We start from the raw sequence: 20,947 nt of genomic DNA, 5'->3' as shown, positions 1-20,947 counted from the left end.
ATCTGTGATTGGTCAAAAGACCAGTTAGTGGAAAAAAGATCAGAATTGGGCTGCCTCTCTAAATGCTGCCTTAAGAGACATCGTGTTTGTCTCACCTTGACGACCTTGTCTGCCCCAGAGGTCAGTAGCCAGCCCATGGTAGGCTCGTAGTGCATGTAAACAATGCTGTGTTTGCTGTCATGGAATGTCGCCGTGGGCGCCCGGCTGTAAGACATGGGGAGGGGGCAAAATAGTGTTATCACCATGGGAATTAAAGTATAGGATAATATGTGATGACCAGAGGATGATATTTGAGGCTTTTTTGTGCATGCATGTTACTCACTCCTCGTCCGTGATGGACTCGTGGCAGCTGTCACACACCCGCACCTCAAACTCGAAGCCCATGAGAGGGATGGTGGAGCGTTTGGCCGAGCACTTCCCACACACTGCCTGCCCACACTTCCTGCAGTGGTGCTGGGGAGAGGAGACAGGAGACACTGAGCCTTGGATTCAGCCTACAGATAAGGCCAATGTGCATATATGTCACTTGCCCTCACTCATGTAGTCACAAACAGCGGAGGCCACACCAGGTCTATGTTTCTGCATTTCACACTGCCATAGAGGGGTTCACTCTAAAGTCTACACCTGTAGTATTTGGTGCATGTGACAAATACAATTTGGTTGTTTAGCAACAAAACTGATGCGTGAAAGCAATTATGGGGCAAACAGGCAGGGTTGGCCATTTTGTCTCCAATGTTTATTGAAAACATAAATACATTTGCACAATGAGCACTTGTCTCTCACCTACATCAAATTTTGGCCATATTAGCAGACAAGAGTACATCAGTCAAAACAAGACATGGTATCAAGAACAAGATAAAACTAGCTAAAACGAGCCATGATTCCCCATGGCAGCTTCTTGTCACTGTTGCGAGCTATCTAGCCACCCAGAAAAACAACACAAACTTCTGCTCCATTGAAGAGCGAGCATTGTTTGTGATCGAGCCAGTTTATAGGAACATTTACGTTTTTCTCCTGCCCTCTTGTGGACAATATGTGAACTATATCCCACAGTGACAGTATGGTGCCCACTGTACCTGTCGCAGGCCGATTTTCTTACTGTCCCACATCTGTTTGAAGTTCCAGAAGAATGGCTGCTCACACTTCTGACACGAATCACTGTCCAGCCACTCTGGGGTCTGAGGGAACACAGACAGGTTAAGTACAGACTCTAAATACTACTCTAGTCAGCTTTTCCTTACTAAATCCTACCTTTTAACCACCAGGAGTTTTAAAAGGAAACTAACCCAGATTAAGTGGTTAGGTATAACGTAAGTGAGAGAAAGAACCAGTCAGAACCACAGGTAGTCTACACTGAACACTCATTTGCATTCAGTACATTACCATTCTGAATTTCATTCAGAGTTTGTCATTCTCTCTCTGTACGTGTTCACATTTCAGGTATTCCTCCATGGTGACAGAAACAGCCAGACAAAGCACTCTGCCATACCATGCTGTCAATGACAGAGGTGACAATGCACTCACAGAGCTGTGACTGGCCCATATCTAGGGCTAGACAGATTCTACGGAAGAAAGGTGTGCTTATGTCTGAGTGACACAACCCGGCCCTGTGCTCCAGCTAATCCTATACACAGCCCTGCCCAACACTCAGGCCTCACTGCAGATTTAGCTCCATAGCACATTCATTCTCCTTCCCTCACCCACTCTCTCCCTGAAAGTCCTATTGCATCCAAGTTGCTTAAGTCTGTGTGAACCTTCGAACCCCCCCTGGTGACAATATGTGCCAGGAACTCAACCCGTCTACTTCTCACACACACACACACACACACACACACACACACACACACACACACACACACACACACACACACACAGCCTTGAGGTTTAGTCTTCCTCCCTCCTTCTGATCCATCCCTCCATCTTTATCAGTCCATCCCTCCCTCACCTCTTGTCTGGTCACGTCCATGTTCCAGATGACGATGCCCCCATCTGAGCTGCAGGAGATCAGCTGACGTGTATGTGGCGCGTAGCATAGGCCCTGGACCTGCTCACTGCATTGTTAACACACACGTAAAGAGAATGTGGTACAGAAATAGTGTAGATTCTCCCCACCACCGGAATGACATCCTTGGGTGTGTCACTTTCAAACGCTCCCAAAAATATAACTGACCGTGAAACATCCAGGAGTTATGGATAATGAAGCGCCCTAAAGGAGACTACTAAGGACATTTCAACAGTTTCTAAGACTATCATATTGATTAAAGGCCCAGGTGCAGTCAGATGTGATTATCCTGTGGTTTTATAGAACATTTCCACACTATGAGGTTGGTATAATACTGTGAAATTGTGAAAATTATGATAAAGCCCTTTTCGTGTTAAGAGCTGTTTGAAAAGACCGCCTGAAATTTCCACCTATTTTGGTGGGATGGATTTTGGCCTGCCTGGTGACATCACATCATTAATTAATAAACTAATAAGTGTTCCAAACCCCTGTCAATTACAGCTGCTTTTCCCCTTTATACAGTCTGATATACCACAGCTGTCAGCCAATCAGAATTCAGAACTCGAAACAAGCAGTTTATAATGGGGTTTTTAAACTACAATGGAAACTACATTTGAAACTGTATTGGAGGACTCTATTGAGGTTCAGTGTGTGAATCTTACTTGTGTCCCTGAAGTTCAATAGCGGTGCCTTTGCCTCCCCCGATGTCCCACATGATGATGGAGTGATCGGCGCTGCCGGAGAACAACACTCTCTGGACCGGGTCCCAACATAGAGCTGTCACATTGCCTAAAGACAGCAGAACACAAAACACACATTCCTCAGCTCATCACTGGATCTTACACTTGACCTGGTCAAGTGGAATAAAAACAAGAAACTAAAAGGCCTCAATTATTAGAAAGTGGACAAAAGTGACTCAGAGCAAATTCAAGTTGAAATTAACTAAACTCTCAATAACTGCCAAGTCTTTTGCTTTTAATGAACCACAATTCATCCATCTTGAGCACCCTTTTGTGTCTAATTCAAAGAGAAATATGTTCCAGTGCTTTTCACCAGCAGATATTTGCATAATGACAAACATGTGTAACCCCACTGATAACAGATAGGCCTGGAATAGTGGTGCTGTCAGCAGCATTGTCAGTCACACGCTCTTCTGTCAATATAGGAAGTAGGAGATGTGAGAGTGCTAAAACAACTGACCCCAGATCAGAACAGAGAGTTTATAAATAGCTGTGAGGGTAGTCCTCTGGAGTATACAATGTCCCACACTACCTCTAGCCCTGCTGGCAGGTGGCCCGAGTGGACGGTCAGTTAGGGTGAAAACATGGAAATAAAAAGTGGGCAGTAGTCCGATTTATAAAATCTCCAAGGGTTTAAAATAGTATGTGTGCTTTCTTTCAAATATTTAGGGGCACTTTATTTTGCTTCCTCTGTGTATTGAAACCACTGGAGGAGTCCCAAATGGTGGTGTTTCAAGGCTGGGGGAGGATGGGGTACTCGGGGTGAGGGGACGAGTGTTGTTTTGCAACATGGGGTGTAGTAGTAATACCGGTGTGTCCTTTGAAGGTGGTGACCAGACTACAGCTGTCCAGCTCCAGCTTGAGGATGGTCACCTGACCAGAGTAGTCGCCCACAAAGGCGTGCCTAGTCTCCACGTCGAACCTGGGAGGGGCAGGGTCAAGGATGCCAATGATCGTTTAACTGAACTGTTTGCATCGGAGCAACTTCACGGATTTGCACACACTGTATTTATTCTATTCAATCAATGTTTCCTGGTTGAAACCTACTTGTATGTGGTTCATTCTATTCAGTGAAGGACTGACTGCCTTACACCTCTTAAATTTCCAACAAAAACAACCCACATCAGATAAAACTTACCACAGTTAACTGTTCATTAGCTACAAAATCATACGTATTTAGTCTCTGAACTCAAGAGACCTTTCAGTGAGAGGCCAAAATGATAAATAAAAGCAATCAAAAAAGAGAAAACAATAAGACATATCTTCTCAGAACACACATTTCTCCTCCTGAAAAGGGTTGCTGTACTAATCTGATCCCAGGCCAACTCGGAACCGTGGTTGTTTAGAAACATTTGCTGGATGAAATATTAAATGAACACATTCCAAGTAGTTCATTTCAAGAATTTTAAATAACATAATAAAAAATATAATACAAATTATTTCACCTTTATTTAACCAGTTAGGCCAGTTGAGAACAAGTTCTCATTTACAACTGCGACCTGGCAAAGATAAAGCAAAGCAGTGCGACAAAAACAACAGAGTTGCACATGGGATAAACAAACGGACAGTCAATAATAGAAAAATCTATGTACAGTGTGTGCAAATGTAATAATGACTTCTCTGGGTTTGTAAAAAGGTATACAAAACCAAAACAAACAAAATGGTTACCATATGAATGTCAGGAAGAAATCAGATTTTTGTTGTTGTTGTACTTAACATTGGAATTGTTTATCCCGGTCTTTGAAGTATAAGTCAGTCTCAAGACCTCACAGAGCTAGTTGATATCGAGAGCCCACCACAGCAGAGTGGACCCAGACCTTTTATCTTGCCATTATGGAAATCTCCCGGACCATTGCCTTGGGCCACATGACTGAAGGCTATCGTTAGCGTTCCCAATTAAGAAAAGCTACTGGGATGCTTACCTGGCTCCCTCTCTGGTCTACTGCATCGTAGGAGAAAGCACAAGAGGGCCACATCCTCCCATAACGCCTCAAATATATACTTGTTTGAGGTGAAGGAGACCCAGTCGAGTGCGCTGTTACCACTTGAAATGTTGTCTGTGGCTTTAGACTTCACACACAGGTAGTACTTGTTAAGATATTTGCTACATAGCAACTAGAGCTGGGAATTACCTCACGATACAATATTATCACGATACTTAGGTGCCAACACAATATGTATTGCAATTCTTATGATTTGATTTTGCGATTTAATGTCTCAAACATTTTGCTCACTATGTCTTCTGCAGAGAGACAAGACAGCATGAGAAAACTAGTTTTGATTAGTCAGGGAAGTAAAAGTACTGAAAACATGTTGGCTCAATATTTATAAAGAAGATGGAGAACAAAAGCTATAGATTGAAAAATAGCTAACGCTACCTACAGTAGCATATTATTTTAAATCTATTATTTTTTACAAATTGATACTTGGAATCAAATATCATCCCAAAATAATATTGGGATATGTAACTGTAGTGATTTGTTTTACCCAATCAGCAACAGCATGTGAATGGAATGGAATGAATAGACTAGAGGAATGTGGTTTGTAAAAGATGAAGGATACTGCAGTCCAGAGACCCAGGCGGTGGTGCGGTATAACCCCAGCTGTGTTCCACTCTCAGAGCAGTGCCAGGTGAAGTTCTTGTCCTGTCCTGTACTGAGGACCCACTCCATCTCCAAAACAAACAGCACCACTGTCACTCTGCCCTGGTGGGCTGATACAGAACACACACATTGTCATGATAATAAACAAAAAAATACTGGTCATATACTGTACAAAATAAGTAGACGGATTGGTGTTCTTTGCATCCTTTAAAATGGATAAAAACAGACAAGATGGCAGTCGTACAGTAGAGCTGTTGTCAGCAAGCTCAATATTAGTACATTGCTTTCAGAGGCCTTGGCGCTTTGGTTGGTTTTAGCTACATGAATAGAAAAAAATCCATTATTTTGCCATGTTTCATCCCTTCCTGCCATTGACCAGAGTCAGCTGAGTCACACAAAGAACACAGCCTGTGGCCACACTTCCCATCTCACCCTGATAGGTCTGTGCCGGGGTCATTTTGTTGTAGTCTTCTGACAGGATGAACTCCTGAAAAACAGAAAGTGTCACTCACTGGTTTTCCCAAGAGAAAGCACAGTATTTCTTTGATATGGGCATACTTTTAGGTCAAAATTACACAACGCTTGAAATTACCTTCTGACTCAAAAGGAAGAGCTTAGATTTAGCAAAGTATATCCGTGTTAGTTTTAGGCTATGAATCCCATAAGGAAACCCAGGTCTACACCTCCTGTAGATAGACATATTTAGTATCCATGTGTTGATTGATCCACCTAACTGCTTAGCCAATCACGCAGAAGATCAGGTCACTCAGATGCAACCCCTCTGGCAGTATTGATCAGTGCTGTTGTATGGAGAAGCAAAGACTCAGTGCAAAAGAGCGCGAGAGCAAGAGACAGTAGCTAGCTACTTAGTGACCCGCTAAATGTTAAACATGAAATCATGACTTGAACCAACACAACCAGACCCCAATCTGGCCCTGGGGTACGGGTTTTAGTATGTGTATCAGGCTTGACTGGGGGATAAGGCTGGATGCTTGGTATAAAAGTATGACTCCCAATCATGAGTATCTTAGACAACAGAAATAGTCACTTACAGAGATGGTTCCATTCTCCATCCCCATAGACAGCCTCCTGGTCTCTGGGTTAAAGGACATACAGGAGCAAGAATCTAGGAAGAGAAAGGAACTAAACTAAGAAAACGCCTGTAACTTATACAAGTGTGGGGTGTCTCCACTCTCCAGTGCCATTGCCATGTGCATTGAGGGGGAAAATCACTGACTGGGCTAGTGACTACATGATGGAAATTCAGTGATTGCACAACATGCAGAAAGAAAAAACAAGGGAAGTAGGGAACATGTCAAAATGAAGATGATTACTTGCAGTACACTTTAGGAAATGGAACTGAAGAGGGTGGTGACTTCCTGAATAATTTAATGCAGGCTTTCCAGACAGGCACATGCATAGGCTTATCTCTAGGAATCCCAATTTGGAATGCATTTAAAACTTAAGCCTGCCAGGCACAATGCACCGATTAGTCATTAAAGGCCCAGTGCAGTCAAGTGATTTTCCTGTGTTTTATACATTTCCACACTATGGAGGTTGGAATAGCCTAATACTGTGAAACTGTGAACAATATGATAATGGACAATTAGTGTAAGAGCTGTTTGAAATGTTAGCCTGTTTTGGTGAGATGGAGTTTTGGCCTAGCTGGTGACTAGAGCTAGGACAATAAACCAACAATTATTGACAATGTCCTAACTAGAAACTTCAGAAAGTATTCAGACCCCTTGACTTTCTACATTGTTAGTCTTACTCTCGAATGTATTTAATTTTTTTTTAAATCCTCAACAATCTAACCCAAATGACAAAGCGAAAACAGGTTTGTAGAAATGTTTTGCAAATGTGTATTACAAATTTAAAAAACAAATACCTTATTTAGTTAAGTATTCAGAACCTTTGCTATGCAACGCGTAATTGAGCTCAGGTGCATCCTGCTCCCATATAACATCCTTGAGATGTTTCTACAACTGGATTGGTGTCAACCTGTGGTAAATTCAATTGATTGGACATGATTTGGAAAAGCACACACACCTGTCTATATAAGGTCCCACAGTTCACAGTGCATGTCAGAGCAAACACCAAGCCATGAATGTGGTCGAAGTAATTGTCCGTAGAGCTCCGAGACAGGATTGTGTCGAGGCACAGATCTGGGGAAGGGTACCAAAACATTTCTGCAGCATTGAAGGTCCCCAAGAACATAGTGGCCTCCATTTCTGAATGGAAGAAGATCGGGGGAGAAGGGCCTTGGTCAGGGAGGTGACCAAGAATCTGTGGAGGTGGGAGAACCTTCCATCCCTACGGTGAAATATGGTGATGGCAGCATCATGCTGTGGGGATGTTTTTCAGTAGCAGGGAATGGGAGACGAGTCAAGATCGAGGGAAAGATGAACAGAGCAAAGTAGAGATCCTTGATGAAAACCTGCTCCAGAGTGCTCAAGAACTCAGACTGGGGTGAAGGTTCACCTTCCAACAGGACAATGACCCAAAGCACACTGCAAAGATAACGCAGGAGTGGCTACAGGACAAGTCTCTGAATGTCCATGAGTAGCCCAGCCAGAGCCCGGACTCGAACCCGATCAAACGTCTCTGGAGAGACCTGAAAATAGCTGTGCAGTGACCCTCCCCATCCAATCTGACAGAGCTTGAGAGGATCTGCCGAGAAGAGTGGGAGAATCTCCCCAAATACAGGTGTGCCAAGCTTGTTACATCATACCAAAGAAGAGTCGAGGCAGTAATCACTGCCAAAGGTGCTTCAACAAAGTACTGAGAAAATGGTCTGAATACTTATGTAAATGTAATTTCAGTTTAGATGCGACATTTTTTTTTTTTACTTTGTCATTATGGGGTATTGTATGTAGTTGATGACGGGGAAAAAACAATGTAATACATTTTAGAATAAGGATGTAACGTAACAAAATGTGGAAAAAGTCAAGGGGTCTGAATAGTTTCCAAATGCACTGTATCATGGACATTTTACTGATAATGTTCATTACGATAAATAACCTACAGGACCCTACTAGAGATATGTGAAGCTCGAAATGAAAGAAGTTAGCTAATATGGGTGATTGTTAATGGGACAATTGATAGCTACATCATTCAATGCAGTAGTTTAGGGTAATATAAAAAAATGTTTAAAAAAAAAACTGTTGCACATGGTATAAACTTATTGTTAAATGTATCAGTGATATTCAGTCAATTTAACTTGATATGGATTTTTGTCCATATCGCCCAGGTGACATCCCCAGGCAGTACATTAGTTAGACAATAAGAGTGTTCCAAACCTCTGTCAATAACAGCTAGTTGTGTATTGGCCACACTGACCACTCCCAGACAGCCCACTCACAGACAGCCCACTCACAGACAGCCCACTCACAGACAGCCCAGCAACATTTTTTGGATGAGAAGCTGTATTTTGACTATTTTAATTGAATTAAAGGTACTTAAATGTTACTCAAAAATTATTATTTTTAAAATATTTTTTAACCCCTTTTTTCCCCCAATTTCATGGTATCCAATTGTTAGTAATTACTATCTTGTCTCGTTGCAACGGACCTCCCGGTCGCGGCCGACTGCGACAGAGCCTGGGCGCGAACCCAGAGTCTCTGGTGGCGCAGCTAGACCACTGCGCCACCCGGGAGGCCCTTACTCAGAAATGATTTGATAGAGATACAAATGGCTGCATTGGACCTTTAAAACATTGGGTCAAACTGAAATAGACTAAATGGTTGTTTAACTCATTCAAACTGGAACAGACGTTAAAACCACAGGCAGAAGAGCTGTTGACAAAATGAGGCCAATGGAATAGCTAGGCCGAGGCGCCTAACTCAGTTATAAGCATTTTGCTAAACCAGCGATAACATCTGCAAAATATGTGTACGCGACCAATCATTTTTTATAGTAGGGCAAATCCATGCCAGAGTAACCCTAAGATATTTTGGTATCTCAGATTGTTCTAGCAATTATCACAAACTTCACTGGTAGGAAGTATGATTAACATGGTTTTTACATTTGTAGCACAAACCATTTTTGAGAAAATCGTGATAAAAGTGGCCATAGAGAACCACAGTGCGAGGCATAATACTCATAACCTGGGAACGGTTCCAATTGTTTTTCCACCACTCATTTTTCCCCATAGAGGATTTATTTTATTTTTTTCTATTGTAGGTCCTATTTAGACCAATACATGCCTACTGTAAAACCCTATGAGCCGTGATTGGTTCATGATACAGACAACATCCTGGTGTCATTATACTCCTTATAGTGTGCTCTGAAATTCAGAGGTCTAGATTCTGAAATACATATTTTCACATTAATTTCCTGAACATTAAAAATAATGTAAATATCTCAACTATCCTTTTTGATTTGGCTTATTTTCTGACAAATGGTTTGTAACAATATACTGTAATGGGAATTTGAATGTTTGTGCTTTTCTTATAACTAATGTAGGTGTTCTATTCATGTGCTGTTCTCTAAACCAATTTCTGTGTTCATGCAAGTGGCTGAGTTTACAAATCCTCACTTATCAGTAGCTGCAATTTGGCAGTACGCCCAGGCGTTCAATTTCTCAGCTTAGAGAGAAGCATTGTGAGGTGTTGATAGGTCACATGAATGAAACAAAATGGTAATGATTAATGAATTATGCAAATATAACTTGTCTGTGTATAGCCGTATATCAGACAACTGCTGGGTCTACCCAAGGGGGAGCTCCTGATTGACATGTGTACTTTGGTGCATTGAGTTGGTTGGAACCTCTCCTGCGCACTGACAATGAACAATGACTCATTCAAGATTGCAATTGAGTGTCCCTATGTGTAAGAATTTTTCCACATAAATTCTCTTCAAACATCAAATTTCCAGTGGGTTCTCTGTTACTTTACATTTCATACATAGAAATTGACCATAGGTCATTAACCAATCACAATCCTCTTTTAGGATTGCACATTCAGCAGAGGGTTCTCTTTGAAACCATTTATTGTTGGTGGTGCTTATAAACTTCAGAATTAGCAGAGAGCCCACTCTGGAAATGTTATGCACTTATATTGTATATTGTTCCAAACAATACGTCTTAAAATGAACTAAATCACAAAGGGTACTTTTGAGATATTCATGTTATGTTTAATAAATTAATGTGAAGATGAATTTCGAAATCTAGACTAGAGGTCGATCGATTATGATTTTTCAACGCCAATACCGATTATTGGAGGACCAAAAAAAGCCAATACCGATTATTGGAGGACCAAAAAAAGCCAATACCGATTATTGGAGGACCAAAAAAAGCCAATACCGATTAAGTCAGCCGATTTTTAAAATTTGTAATAATGACAATTACAACAATACTGAATGAACACTTATTTTAACTTAATATAATACATCAATAAATTCAATTTAGCCTCAAATAAATAATGAAACATGTTCAATTTGGTTTAAATTGTTTTTGCACTAAGTGTTGCAGAAGAAAGTAAAAGTGCAATATGTGCCATGTAAGAAAGCTAATGTTTCAGTCCCTTGCTCAGAACATGAGAACATATGAAAGTCTTCAACATTCCCAGGTAAGACGTTTTAGGTTGTAGTTATTATAGGAATTATAGGACTATTTCCCCCTATACCATTTGTATTTCATTAACCTTTTGACTATTGGATGTTCTTATAGGCACTTTAGTATTGCCAGTGTAACAGTATAGCTTCCTTCCTTTTCCTCGCTCCTACCTGGGCTCGAACCAGGAACACATCAACAACAGCCTCCCTCGAAGCAGCGTTACCCATGCAGAGCAAGGGGAACAACCACTCCAAGTCTCAGAGCGAGTGACGTTTGAAACACTACTAGCGCGCACCCCGCCAAGTAGCTAGAAATTTCACATCGGTTACACCAGCCTAATCTCGGGAGTTGATAGGCTTGAAGTCATAAACAGCTGCTGGCAAACGCACGAAAGTGCTGTTTGAATGAATGCTTACAAGCCTGCTGCTGCCTACCATCGCTCAGTCAGACTGCTCTATCAAATCATAGACTTAGTTATAACATGATAACACACAGAAATACGAGCCTTAGGTCATTAATATGGCCGAATCCGGAAACTATCATCTCGAAAACAAGACGTTTATTCTTTCAGTGAAATACGGAACCGTTCCGTATTTTATCTAACGGGTGGCATCCGTAAGTCTAAATATTCCTGTTACATTACACAACCTTCAATGTTATGTCATAATTATGTAAAATTCTGGCAAATTAGGCGGCCCAAACTGTTGCATATACACTGAACCTGCGTGTAATGAACGCAAGAGAAGTGACACAATTTCACCTGGTTAATATTGCCTGCTAACCTGGATTTATTTTAGCTAAATATGCAGGTTTAAAAATATATACTTCTGTGTATTGATTTTAAGAAAGGCATTGATGTTTATGGTTAGGTACACATTGGAGCAATGATACGCACCGCATCGATTATATGCAACGCAGGACACGCTAGATAAACTAGTAATATCAACCATGTGTAGTTAGTGATTAAGATTGATTGATTGTTTTTTATAAGATAAGTTTAATGCCAGCTAGCAACTTACCTTGGCTTACTGCATTCGCGTAACAGGCAGTCTCCTCGTGGAGTGCAATGTAATCAGGTGGTTAGAGCATTGGACTAGTTAACTGTAAGGTTGCAAGATTGTCAGCTCGGGGGATTCAAGGTAAAAATCTATTGTTCTGCTCCTGAACGAGGCAGTTAACCCACCATTCCTAGGCAGTCATTGCAAATAAGAATGTGTTCTTAACTGATTTGCCTAGTTAAATAAAGATTAAATAAAAGGTGTCAAAAAAATAAAAAATAATAATAATTTAAAAATCGGCCAAATTGGTGTCCAAAAATACAGATTTACGATTGTTATGAAAACTTGAAATCGGCCCTAATTAATAGGCCATTCCGATTAATCGGTCGACCTCTAATCTAGACATACTCCATGTGTTAGAGCACATTATAAAAGGAGTATAACGACACAAAGATGTTGCACAGTTCACGGATCATAAAGTCTTACAGGAGGCATGTATAGGTCAAAATAGGACCTAAAATGGCAAAATGTCATCATGATTTTCCCAAAAAATTGTTTCCAATACAAATGTAAAAAACATATGAAACATTCTTCCTCCCATTGAAGTTCTAACGTGAGAATTGCCAGAACAATCAGAGATACCAAACATTTCCACTCCTGCTGTCGTGGAATCGCCCAGTAAGAGGTGATGACTCACCTGGCATTGTGTGGTAAATGCTGGGCCAGTACTGGCCACTGTCTCTCTTCAGCCATATCCGGATCGTCCTGCGGGAAACATAAAGCCATTCTGGTTATGTATTGGTCGCGACTATCAAACTGCCGTAGGCACCACCATGTCAGTAGCATATAATAAACTCAGCAAAAAAAAAAGAAACTTTCCTTTTTCAGGTCCCTGCTTTCAAAGATAATTCGTAAAAATCCAAATAACTTCACAGATCTTCATTGTAAAGGGTTTAAACACTGTTTCCCATGCTTGTTCAATGGACCATAAAAATTAATGAACATGCACCTGTGGAACAGTCATTAAGACACTAACAGCTTACAGACAGTAAGAAATTAAGGTCACAGTTAGGGCACTAAAGAGGCATTTCAACTGACTCTGAAAAACACCAAAACTAAGATGCCCTGGGTCCCTGCTCATCTGCGTGAACATGCAGCAAGGAGGCATGAGGACTACAGATGTGGCCAGGGCAATAAATGGCAATGTCCGTACTTTGAGACACAAAAGACAGCGCAACAAGGAGACAAGACGGACAGCTGATCGTCCTCGCAGTGGCAGACCACGTGGAACAACACACAGGATCGGTACATCCAAACATCACACCTGCGGGACAGGTACAGGATGGCAACAACAACTGCCCGAGTTAGACCAGGAAAGCACAATCCCTCAATCAGTGCTCAGACTGTCCGCAATAGGCTGAGAGAGGCTGGACTGAGGGCTGTTGTAAGGCAGGTCCTCACCAGATATCACTGGCAACAACGTCGCCTATGGGCACAAACCCACCGTCACTGGACCAGACAGAGCTGGCAAAAAGTGCTCGTCGCTGATGAGTTGCGGTTTTGTCTCACCTGGGGTGATGGTTGGATTCGAGTTTATCGTCAAAGGAATGAGCGTGGAGAATCCATCATGGTCTGGGGCGGTGTGTCACTGAGTCATCAGACTGAGCTCGTTGTCATTGCAGGCAATCTCAATGCTGTGCGTTGCCTCCTCCTTCATGTGGTACCCTTCCTGCAGGCTCATCCTGACAAGACCCTCCAGCATGACAATGCCACCAGCCATACTGCTCGTTCTGTGCATGATTTACTGCAAGACAGGAATGTCAGTGTTCTGCCATGGCCAGCGATGAGCCCGGATCTCAATCCCATTGAGCACGCCTGGGAGCTGTTGGATCGGAGGGTGAAGGCGAGGGCTATTCCCCCCAGAATTGCCCAAGAACTTGCAGGTGCCTTGGTGGAAGAGTGGGGTAACATCTCAAAGCAAGAACTGGCAAATCTGGTGCAGTCCATGAGGAGATGCACTGCAGTATTTAACACAGCTGGTGGCCACACCAGATACGAACTGTTACTTTTGATTTTGACACCCCCCTCCACCCTTTGTGTTCAGGGACACATTCTATTTCTGTCAGCCACATACCTTTGGAACTTGTCCAGTTCCATGTCTCAGTTGTTGAATCTTGTTATGTTCCTACAAATATATACAAGTTAAGTTTGCTGAAAATAAACACAATTGACAGTGAGAGGTTGTTTCATTTTTTGCTGAGTTTTAATCTCTGCGTCTTTTAGTTAAGAAAACTATTTTCAAACCACTTCGTTACCGAAATGACTTTTTCATAACAGGTTATGAGAACTTATGCAGCAGGTTGGAAGAGAGCGGAGGAACGCTCAACTCCGTTCGCTTATATCGAGGCGGAGTTGACTATCGATAACTGGTTGTGCTAGGAACAACATTGAGTCACCACCTGTCGATACTTGTAAAAATGTCAAATCTGAAAATGATGGTACCTATGCTTGTCCTTGTACTACTGTGGGTTTCATACTTTTAGCGAATAAAACCACCGACCTTTTCCTCATAAGTCGGTGGATATATTTGAAAAAAAAGTAATGACAAATAATAATTTCAGAACCCCGCGGAAAGACTCAGAATTTACATTTTTACAAGCATTGACTGATGGTGACGCATTGTTATTGCTAGCAAATGGCGCAACCAGTTATCAATACTCAACTCCGTCTCGAAGTAAGAACGGAGTTGCGCGTTCCTCAGTTAGGATACCGAGGTTATAGTTTGGTTTAGGGCTAGAGAAAATGCTCTCCTAACCTGCTACAAAAATGACTTCGTATCTTGGTGGCGTGAAAAGATGGTAATTTGTCTCCGTTTTAACGCCGACCATGATGACGGTAACGAGTAGCGATAGGGAGCTTATAGTGCCAGTACATGTTTGCGTTGCTATAAATAGTGCACAATCTGTAATATTATATTTTACCTACTGTGGTCACATATTTGACATGGTCTCAAACAGTTTAACTTAAAGACCCTTGCGCCCTTCGGTCTCAACGTAGACTTTGATCTGAAGCCATTCTTGTGATTGTGACTTTGCCATTGTAATTGTTTGTAAACTCGTTTAGTTAAATTAATCTAATCCATTTGTTGTTTGTATGCTGTTCTTTGTATGACATTTTAATATTTGATTATTAACCAATGATATTAGGCCACTCTTGGCCATGATTACAGACACCTGTGTCTTTTGACACTATATAAACGAGTCATCTCGCAGTCCTTGCGATTATACCCTGATGAAGACAGCTTGGCTGTCGAAACGTTGGTATTACATTTTTGCATCTGAGCTCCTAGAGTGTGCGGCTCTCTTTTATTTTCAAATGGTCTCAAACAGTATCCTCCTACCTGTCCTCTGAGACGCTGATCACCCCGTCCTCCTTTGGAATTATGACCGCTGTGTTCACAACATCTTGGGAAGCTTCGATTTTGTTCAGCAGGACAGGAGTCCGAGTCTGCGGTTTGGGTTGTATTTCTGCCGCCATTCCGGAGGTATAGGCCTAGCTGCTTTGCTGGTTTTGGCTATCCGTAACATAACGCCCTAGTCGAGCCGCAAAAGTGTTTTGTAGCAGCACTTTGAACACAGCATACCGTGTGTTGTGACAGCCAAAGACGCTGCTAGTCAGCTGACCACGGAGTTCTTCTTTGGGATTGGGTTGGCAGATTGAATCCAACGTTAAGGTGCAAACACCGCCACCTACTGTACTGGAGTGTAATCCCAGTCATGGCCAACCTACATTAAATGATCTTCATTATTCCTCTTACTCTAAGTGAAAGAGCCCTAGACACCACCTCTTCCTTTGCTGACCAGTGCAAGCAATACAATTGCCTCCCCTTAATACTAGCAGCCCACTCTCTTTGCCAAAGATTGAGCCCTTTTCCCCGGATCAAAGGACTTGACTTCCTGCGACCAAGCGGGACCCGAATATCTACCCCTCTCCTCACAGCACTCTTAGCCACCGCATTGGCCTTCTCATTACCCTCCACACCCACATAGGCGGGAACCCAGCAAACGCTTACCACCACTCCCATCCTCTTCAATCCCATCAACAGCACCACCATCTCCACAAACAAGTCTCCCCTAAACAACCTGCTCGTCTATACACTACTCGACACTGCAGCCTAATCAGAGCAGATCACCACTCTTGAGCGGCCATGAACTCGGCCACATACATTGACACAATTAGTTATCCGCTTACATTTCTTGAACATTCAAATCTGGGATATACACCCCTGCCCCCACCCCACCACTGACTGAATCCTTTGAACCATCTGTATATATCCTTAAAAACAAATCTCCATATACACAAAGGTATGTGAACATCCCTTCAAATGAGTTGATTCAGCTATTTAATCCACACCCGTTGCTGACTGGTGTATAAAAATCGAGCACACAGCTATGCAATCTCCCTTGACAAACATTGTCAGTAGAATGGCCTTACTGAAGAGCTCAGTGGCACAGTCTGTTTGTAAAGTTTCTGCCCTCCTAGAGCTGCCCCGGTGAACTGTAAGTGCTGTTATTGTGAAGTGGAAACAACTAGGAGCAACAAAGTTGTAGGCCACACAAGCTCACAGAACGGGACCGCCGAGTGCTGAAGCATGTAAAAATCATCTGTTCTCTGGAAACAATGTCAGCACAAGAACTGTTCATCGAGAGCTTCATGAAATGGGTTTCCATGGTCAAGCAGACGAACACAAGCCTAAGATCACCATGCGCAATGCCAAGCATCGGCTGGAGTGGTACAACTTGCCCCCCTTGGACTCTGAAGCAGTGGAAACAGTCTCTGGAGTGATGAATCATGCTTCACCATCTGGCAGTCTGACAGATTAATCTGGGTTTGGTGGAGGAGGAATAATGTTTTGGGGCTGTTTTTCATGGTTTGGGCTAGGCCCCTTAATTCCAGTGAAGGGAAATCTTAACACGACAACATACAAATGACATTCTAGACAATTCTGTGCCTCCAACTTTGTTGCAACAGTTTGGGGAAGGCCCTTTCCTGTTTCAGCATGACAATGCCCCGTGCACAAAGTGAAGTCCATACTTGTTGAGATCTGTGTGGAAGAACTTGACTGGCCTGCACAGAACCGTGACGTCAACCCCATCGAACACCTTTGGGATGAATTGGAACGCCAACTGAGTCAGGTCTAAATCGCTCAACATCAGTGCCTGACCTCACTAACGCTTGTGGCAGAATGGAAGCAAGCCCCCGCAGCAATGTTCCAATATCTATTGGAAATCTTTCCCAGAAGAATGAAGATTGCTTCTATAGCAAAAGGGGTACCAACTCCATATTATTGAAAATATATGTTCGATGAGCAGGTGTCCACATATACCTTTGGTTATGTGGTGTCTCTCCACCCAGTCTCACATCCTCACCCCATTCTCTCCTGCCCTCAATCATGTCCAAATTACACTTGGTTTCGGAAAAAGCCAGAGGAATGTTCCCCAATGCAATTGCCAGCCGCCTCTCTCTCTCCCCCAGTGTATATTCTATCACCTTCTGCCCGATTGTCCACCCGTACACACTCTGCTTACACACTCCTCACACCCAGCATTCCCCCAGTTATCTTGACTGCAGGATGTCCTTCTGAACTCCCTTTCAACCTCACCCAGTACGCTAATGCAAGTTTGTCACATCTTTTACTCAGTGGCAGTTCCTCACTATCTACCTGCACTGCCTCAACAGGTGTCGTCCTGAATGCACCCACACACAATCTCATAGCCCTTGACTGTATGCTATCCAGGAGCTGTAGTAGCGTTATGGCTGCCGATTGATATGCAAAGCACCCATAACCCAAAGATGACCTGATCAATGCCTGGTACATATACAACCGTGTTTGTCTATCCAACCCCTAATCATATCCTGCCACTGCCCTAATGAGGTTCAGCACCTTCCTACACTTAATTTCAATATGCTCAACATGTCTCTTCCACGTTGGCCTCTCATCAGACAACATAGCTAAATACTTAAACTCAGACACCCTAAATAGACGTACCCAAAAGTAACTGCTATTCATGTGTAATGACATGATACTGACATGCAAATACTTGGAATATTTGGTAAAACGACATCTGGGAGATTATGAGGAAATGATCAGAAGATATGAGTTACATAGTTCAGAATACATAATAACCGTTGGATTTTTTGAATTTTGAAAGTCATCTTTCATTGACAAGCTATGAGATAATTATTGATGACGAGAGCTGGAAACACAGATGGCTTCCACAAAATGTGAACAATATCATAAAAAAATGTATTGATAACAACTAGAAATTGGCAGATGTTTAAGTAAGTGATGTCAGGTGTCGTCACGGGACGTTTCCAAGTGTCCCTAGAACTTTCCAAAGTTGCATATGTCTGTAAATTAGATCATTAAAGTGCCATTACATATTTGTAATCCCTAAATGTCATTTTTTCAGTATAAAAACACCATTTCTAACATATCAGCCTCACTAAAACATTGTGGTGGTGTTATGAGGTATCCAGGGTACATTCAAGTGTCTTTTCAACCTCTCCAAAGTGTTCGAATGTGGTAATTGCACTGTTTTTGCACACTGGATGTGGCTAAAAGTTTTGTTCACCATTAAAAACAAATACAACACCAACCTCTCTCAAACATTGTGGTGGTGTCGGGGGACATACAGGGGATATCCAAGTGTTCTTTCAACCTCTCCAAAGTGCCTGAACGTTTAGCCTAGGCATGTCCAATGTATTGGTCCCACATACAAATTAACTGTTTACAAAAACAATATAAAAGCAACAGACATACAATACATTAAAACATTTATAGAAATGTCTCAAACACAAACTTAGTTACACACGTGCCCTACACTAAAAGTGTGCAAAATTAGAAATAAGCTGAACAATTTGCAAATGGCATTCGTGTTCATATTACATCCCAGGTGTAGATGATTAGATTTCACTTTCACCATAGCTTGTACGTGTCATGATAGTCTTTGAAGCAGTCTCTCTGCCAGGAAACAAAAAGCGATCCGGCATTTCGGACAGAAGATCTGGCATTTCACAATTTTTGGGCCCCTGCGTTTTGTGCAATGCTTGCAGTTCTTTCTTTTGTCATGTGTGTTGGATAGTGGCACTCACCTTGAGTGGGGGGTCTTGTGATGGTTGTGAGGTTGCTTTGGGCCCCCAATTCAGCCATTTCCAACACCAGCTGCTGTCAGAAGGCCAACTGAGAGGGGTTTGACTTTTTTGCTTTGGCTATCTGCTTGTGCAGAATGAAAGCATTTACTGTAGAAATGTCCACAAAGTGGTAAAAAAAAGGTCTTATACCACATCCTGGTCTAGTGGAGGACCTGGTGGTAGCCTATCAGAGCAACAGATAGGTTGACACCCTCCATGCTGGAATTGTAGTCATTCACAGAAACAGGGAATATTTTTCCTCACCCATGCCCCGTTATTGAATGCCTTATGCTGTGTGGGGAGCTTGGTTACTTCCCTAGTGTCCTTCCATTTCACAAAAAGCAGCATGTTAGTCCTGATCCAACGTGCGGTCCCCTTCTCCACTGTCTTTGCCATGTCGTTTACCTTGGTCTTGGGGAAACCTATTCTGTTAGGACGAATGGTGCCACAAGCCCCCTTTTTCTTTTTCAAGAGGTCTATGAAAAGTATGGGACGAGTATAAAAATAGTCCACAAAGAGCTTGTACCCACTGCCAAGTAAGGTGAAGTCCATCAGCTGCATGACAGAGTCATAACTAAGGCCCTTCCCAGTGGGTGTGATCACCTTGCCTTCATAGATGAAAAGTTCCACGTGTAGGCATAGGCTGAATCGGCTAGCACAAAGAGCTTGTAGCCCCATTTGGTCTGCTTATTTTTCATATATTGCTTCAAGACAATTCAAGCCTTTGAGGCAACCATGCGCTATAGATGAATTTTGAGCAGGCTGGAAGTACGTTTTGCATGCCCACCATGACTCTTGCAATACAATCATACCCTGCAGTGCCCTTCTTCTGGTCATTCTCCTGATCCTTTTGTGGATCACTCATGTGAAGAGTACGGTTGATGGCCAAGAATCGGTTTTCACTAATGATGGAGGTGGGGAACTGGCACCGATAGTGGGGACTTGCTCCAGTTGTCAACTAGTCTTGATACCTTTACCAGTCCCATGTAAATCACCAAGGAAATGTAGTTTTAGCATGACAACCATGGTGACAGGTTTCTAGGACATCTTCCTTCCCCCCTGCTGCAACTGTGGGCCTTCCGGTCTTTTAAACCTAAATTGTTCTGGCTCCTCATCATCCTCAAGGACCGTATGCCACCGCTCCTCAGTTTCTTCTCCCTCTGTTGTGCTGCTTCCACTGCCTCTCCTCTGTTGTGCTGCTTCCACTGCCTCTCCTCTGTTGTGCTGCTTCCATTGCCTCTCCTCTGTTGTGCTGCTTCCACTGCCTCTCCTCTGTTGTGCTGCTTCCACTGCCTCTCCTCTGTTGTGCTGCTTCCACTGCCTCTCCTCTGTTGTGCTGCTTCCACTGCCTCTCCTCTGTTGTGCTGCTTCCACTGCCTCTCCTCTGTTGAGGCCTAGATCTCCTCCCTGCCCTGCACCTCCAGATGAACTTGCAGTGGGAAGTGGTGCCAGGGCCTGCAGTGGGGGGGGGGCAACATTGAGTGCATTCGAGCAGATCACTTTGTCAAGTCGCCTTTCAGAGTGTATTGCATTATGGGGGATAAAAAAAGTGTAACTTTGGCCTACATGTACTACATGTATATCTACTGCTGCCGATAGTGAAAGTGTCTGCCGACGGACTGATCTACAAGGAACCTTGCATCATAACTACTCATTATTATTATTTGCAGGGGTGAAAGTATAATTCAACTCTTCCCAGTACAGGACCTCTTATATCTGCATGCACTTAACGTGTGCCCCAACATTATTTATGGGTGTAACGCTCGAAGAGTGATGGGTGTGGAGTAAGGTGCAGAGGGCAGAGGTTTTGGGAAAAAAGCTTTAATGTCCAACAGAAAAACGTACAATGGGTGACG

At 42.7% G+C, this 20,947-nt stretch overlaps 1 protein-coding gene across 3 annotated transcripts in view; it reads right to left on the bottom strand.

Annotated features, from left to right (window-relative positions):
* Window positions 1–15,572, bottom strand: part of LOC135547520 (WD repeat and FYVE domain-containing protein 2) — a 40,910-nt gene extending 25,338 nt beyond the window's left edge. For 2 of the 3 annotated variants that reach the window (XM_064976598.1, XM_064976597.1), the window contains exons 1-11: window positions 15,298–15,572; window positions 12,595–12,662; window positions 6,398–6,471; window positions 5,778–5,832; window positions 5,305–5,455; window positions 3,552–3,664; window positions 2,665–2,791; window positions 1,946–2,051; window positions 1,077–1,178; window positions 323–453; window positions 96–204 (exon numbers count right to left, since the gene is read on the bottom strand). In XM_064976598.1, the coding sequence (XP_064832670.1) occupies window positions 96–204; window positions 323–453; window positions 1,077–1,178; window positions 1,946–2,051; window positions 2,665–2,791; window positions 3,552–3,664; window positions 5,305–5,455; window positions 5,778–5,832; window positions 6,398–6,471; window positions 12,595–12,662; window positions 15,298–15,434 (1,173 nt within the window). In that variant the 5' untranslated portion in view covers window positions 15,435–15,572. Of the gene's footprint in view, window positions 1–95; window positions 205–322; window positions 454–1,076; window positions 1,179–1,945; window positions 2,052–2,664; window positions 2,792–3,551; window positions 3,665–5,304; window positions 5,456–5,777; window positions 5,833–6,397; window positions 6,472–12,594; window positions 12,663–14,031; window positions 14,078–15,297 lie in introns of those variants that run through there. The other variant, XM_064976599.1, reaches the window with a different exon arrangement.
* Between the last annotated feature and the right edge of the window lie 5,375 nt (window positions 15,573–20,947).

This window comes from Oncorhynchus masou, chromosome 10, assembly GCF_036934945.1.
Source record: "Oncorhynchus masou masou isolate Uvic2021 chromosome 10, UVic_Omas_1.1, whole genome shotgun sequence".
Classification (NCBI taxonomy): Eukaryota; Metazoa; Chordata; class Actinopteri; order Salmoniformes; family Salmonidae; genus Oncorhynchus; species Oncorhynchus masou.
The sequence above is the reverse complement of the archived record's forward strand: the minus strand, read 5'-3'. Positions and strand labels throughout refer to the sequence as shown.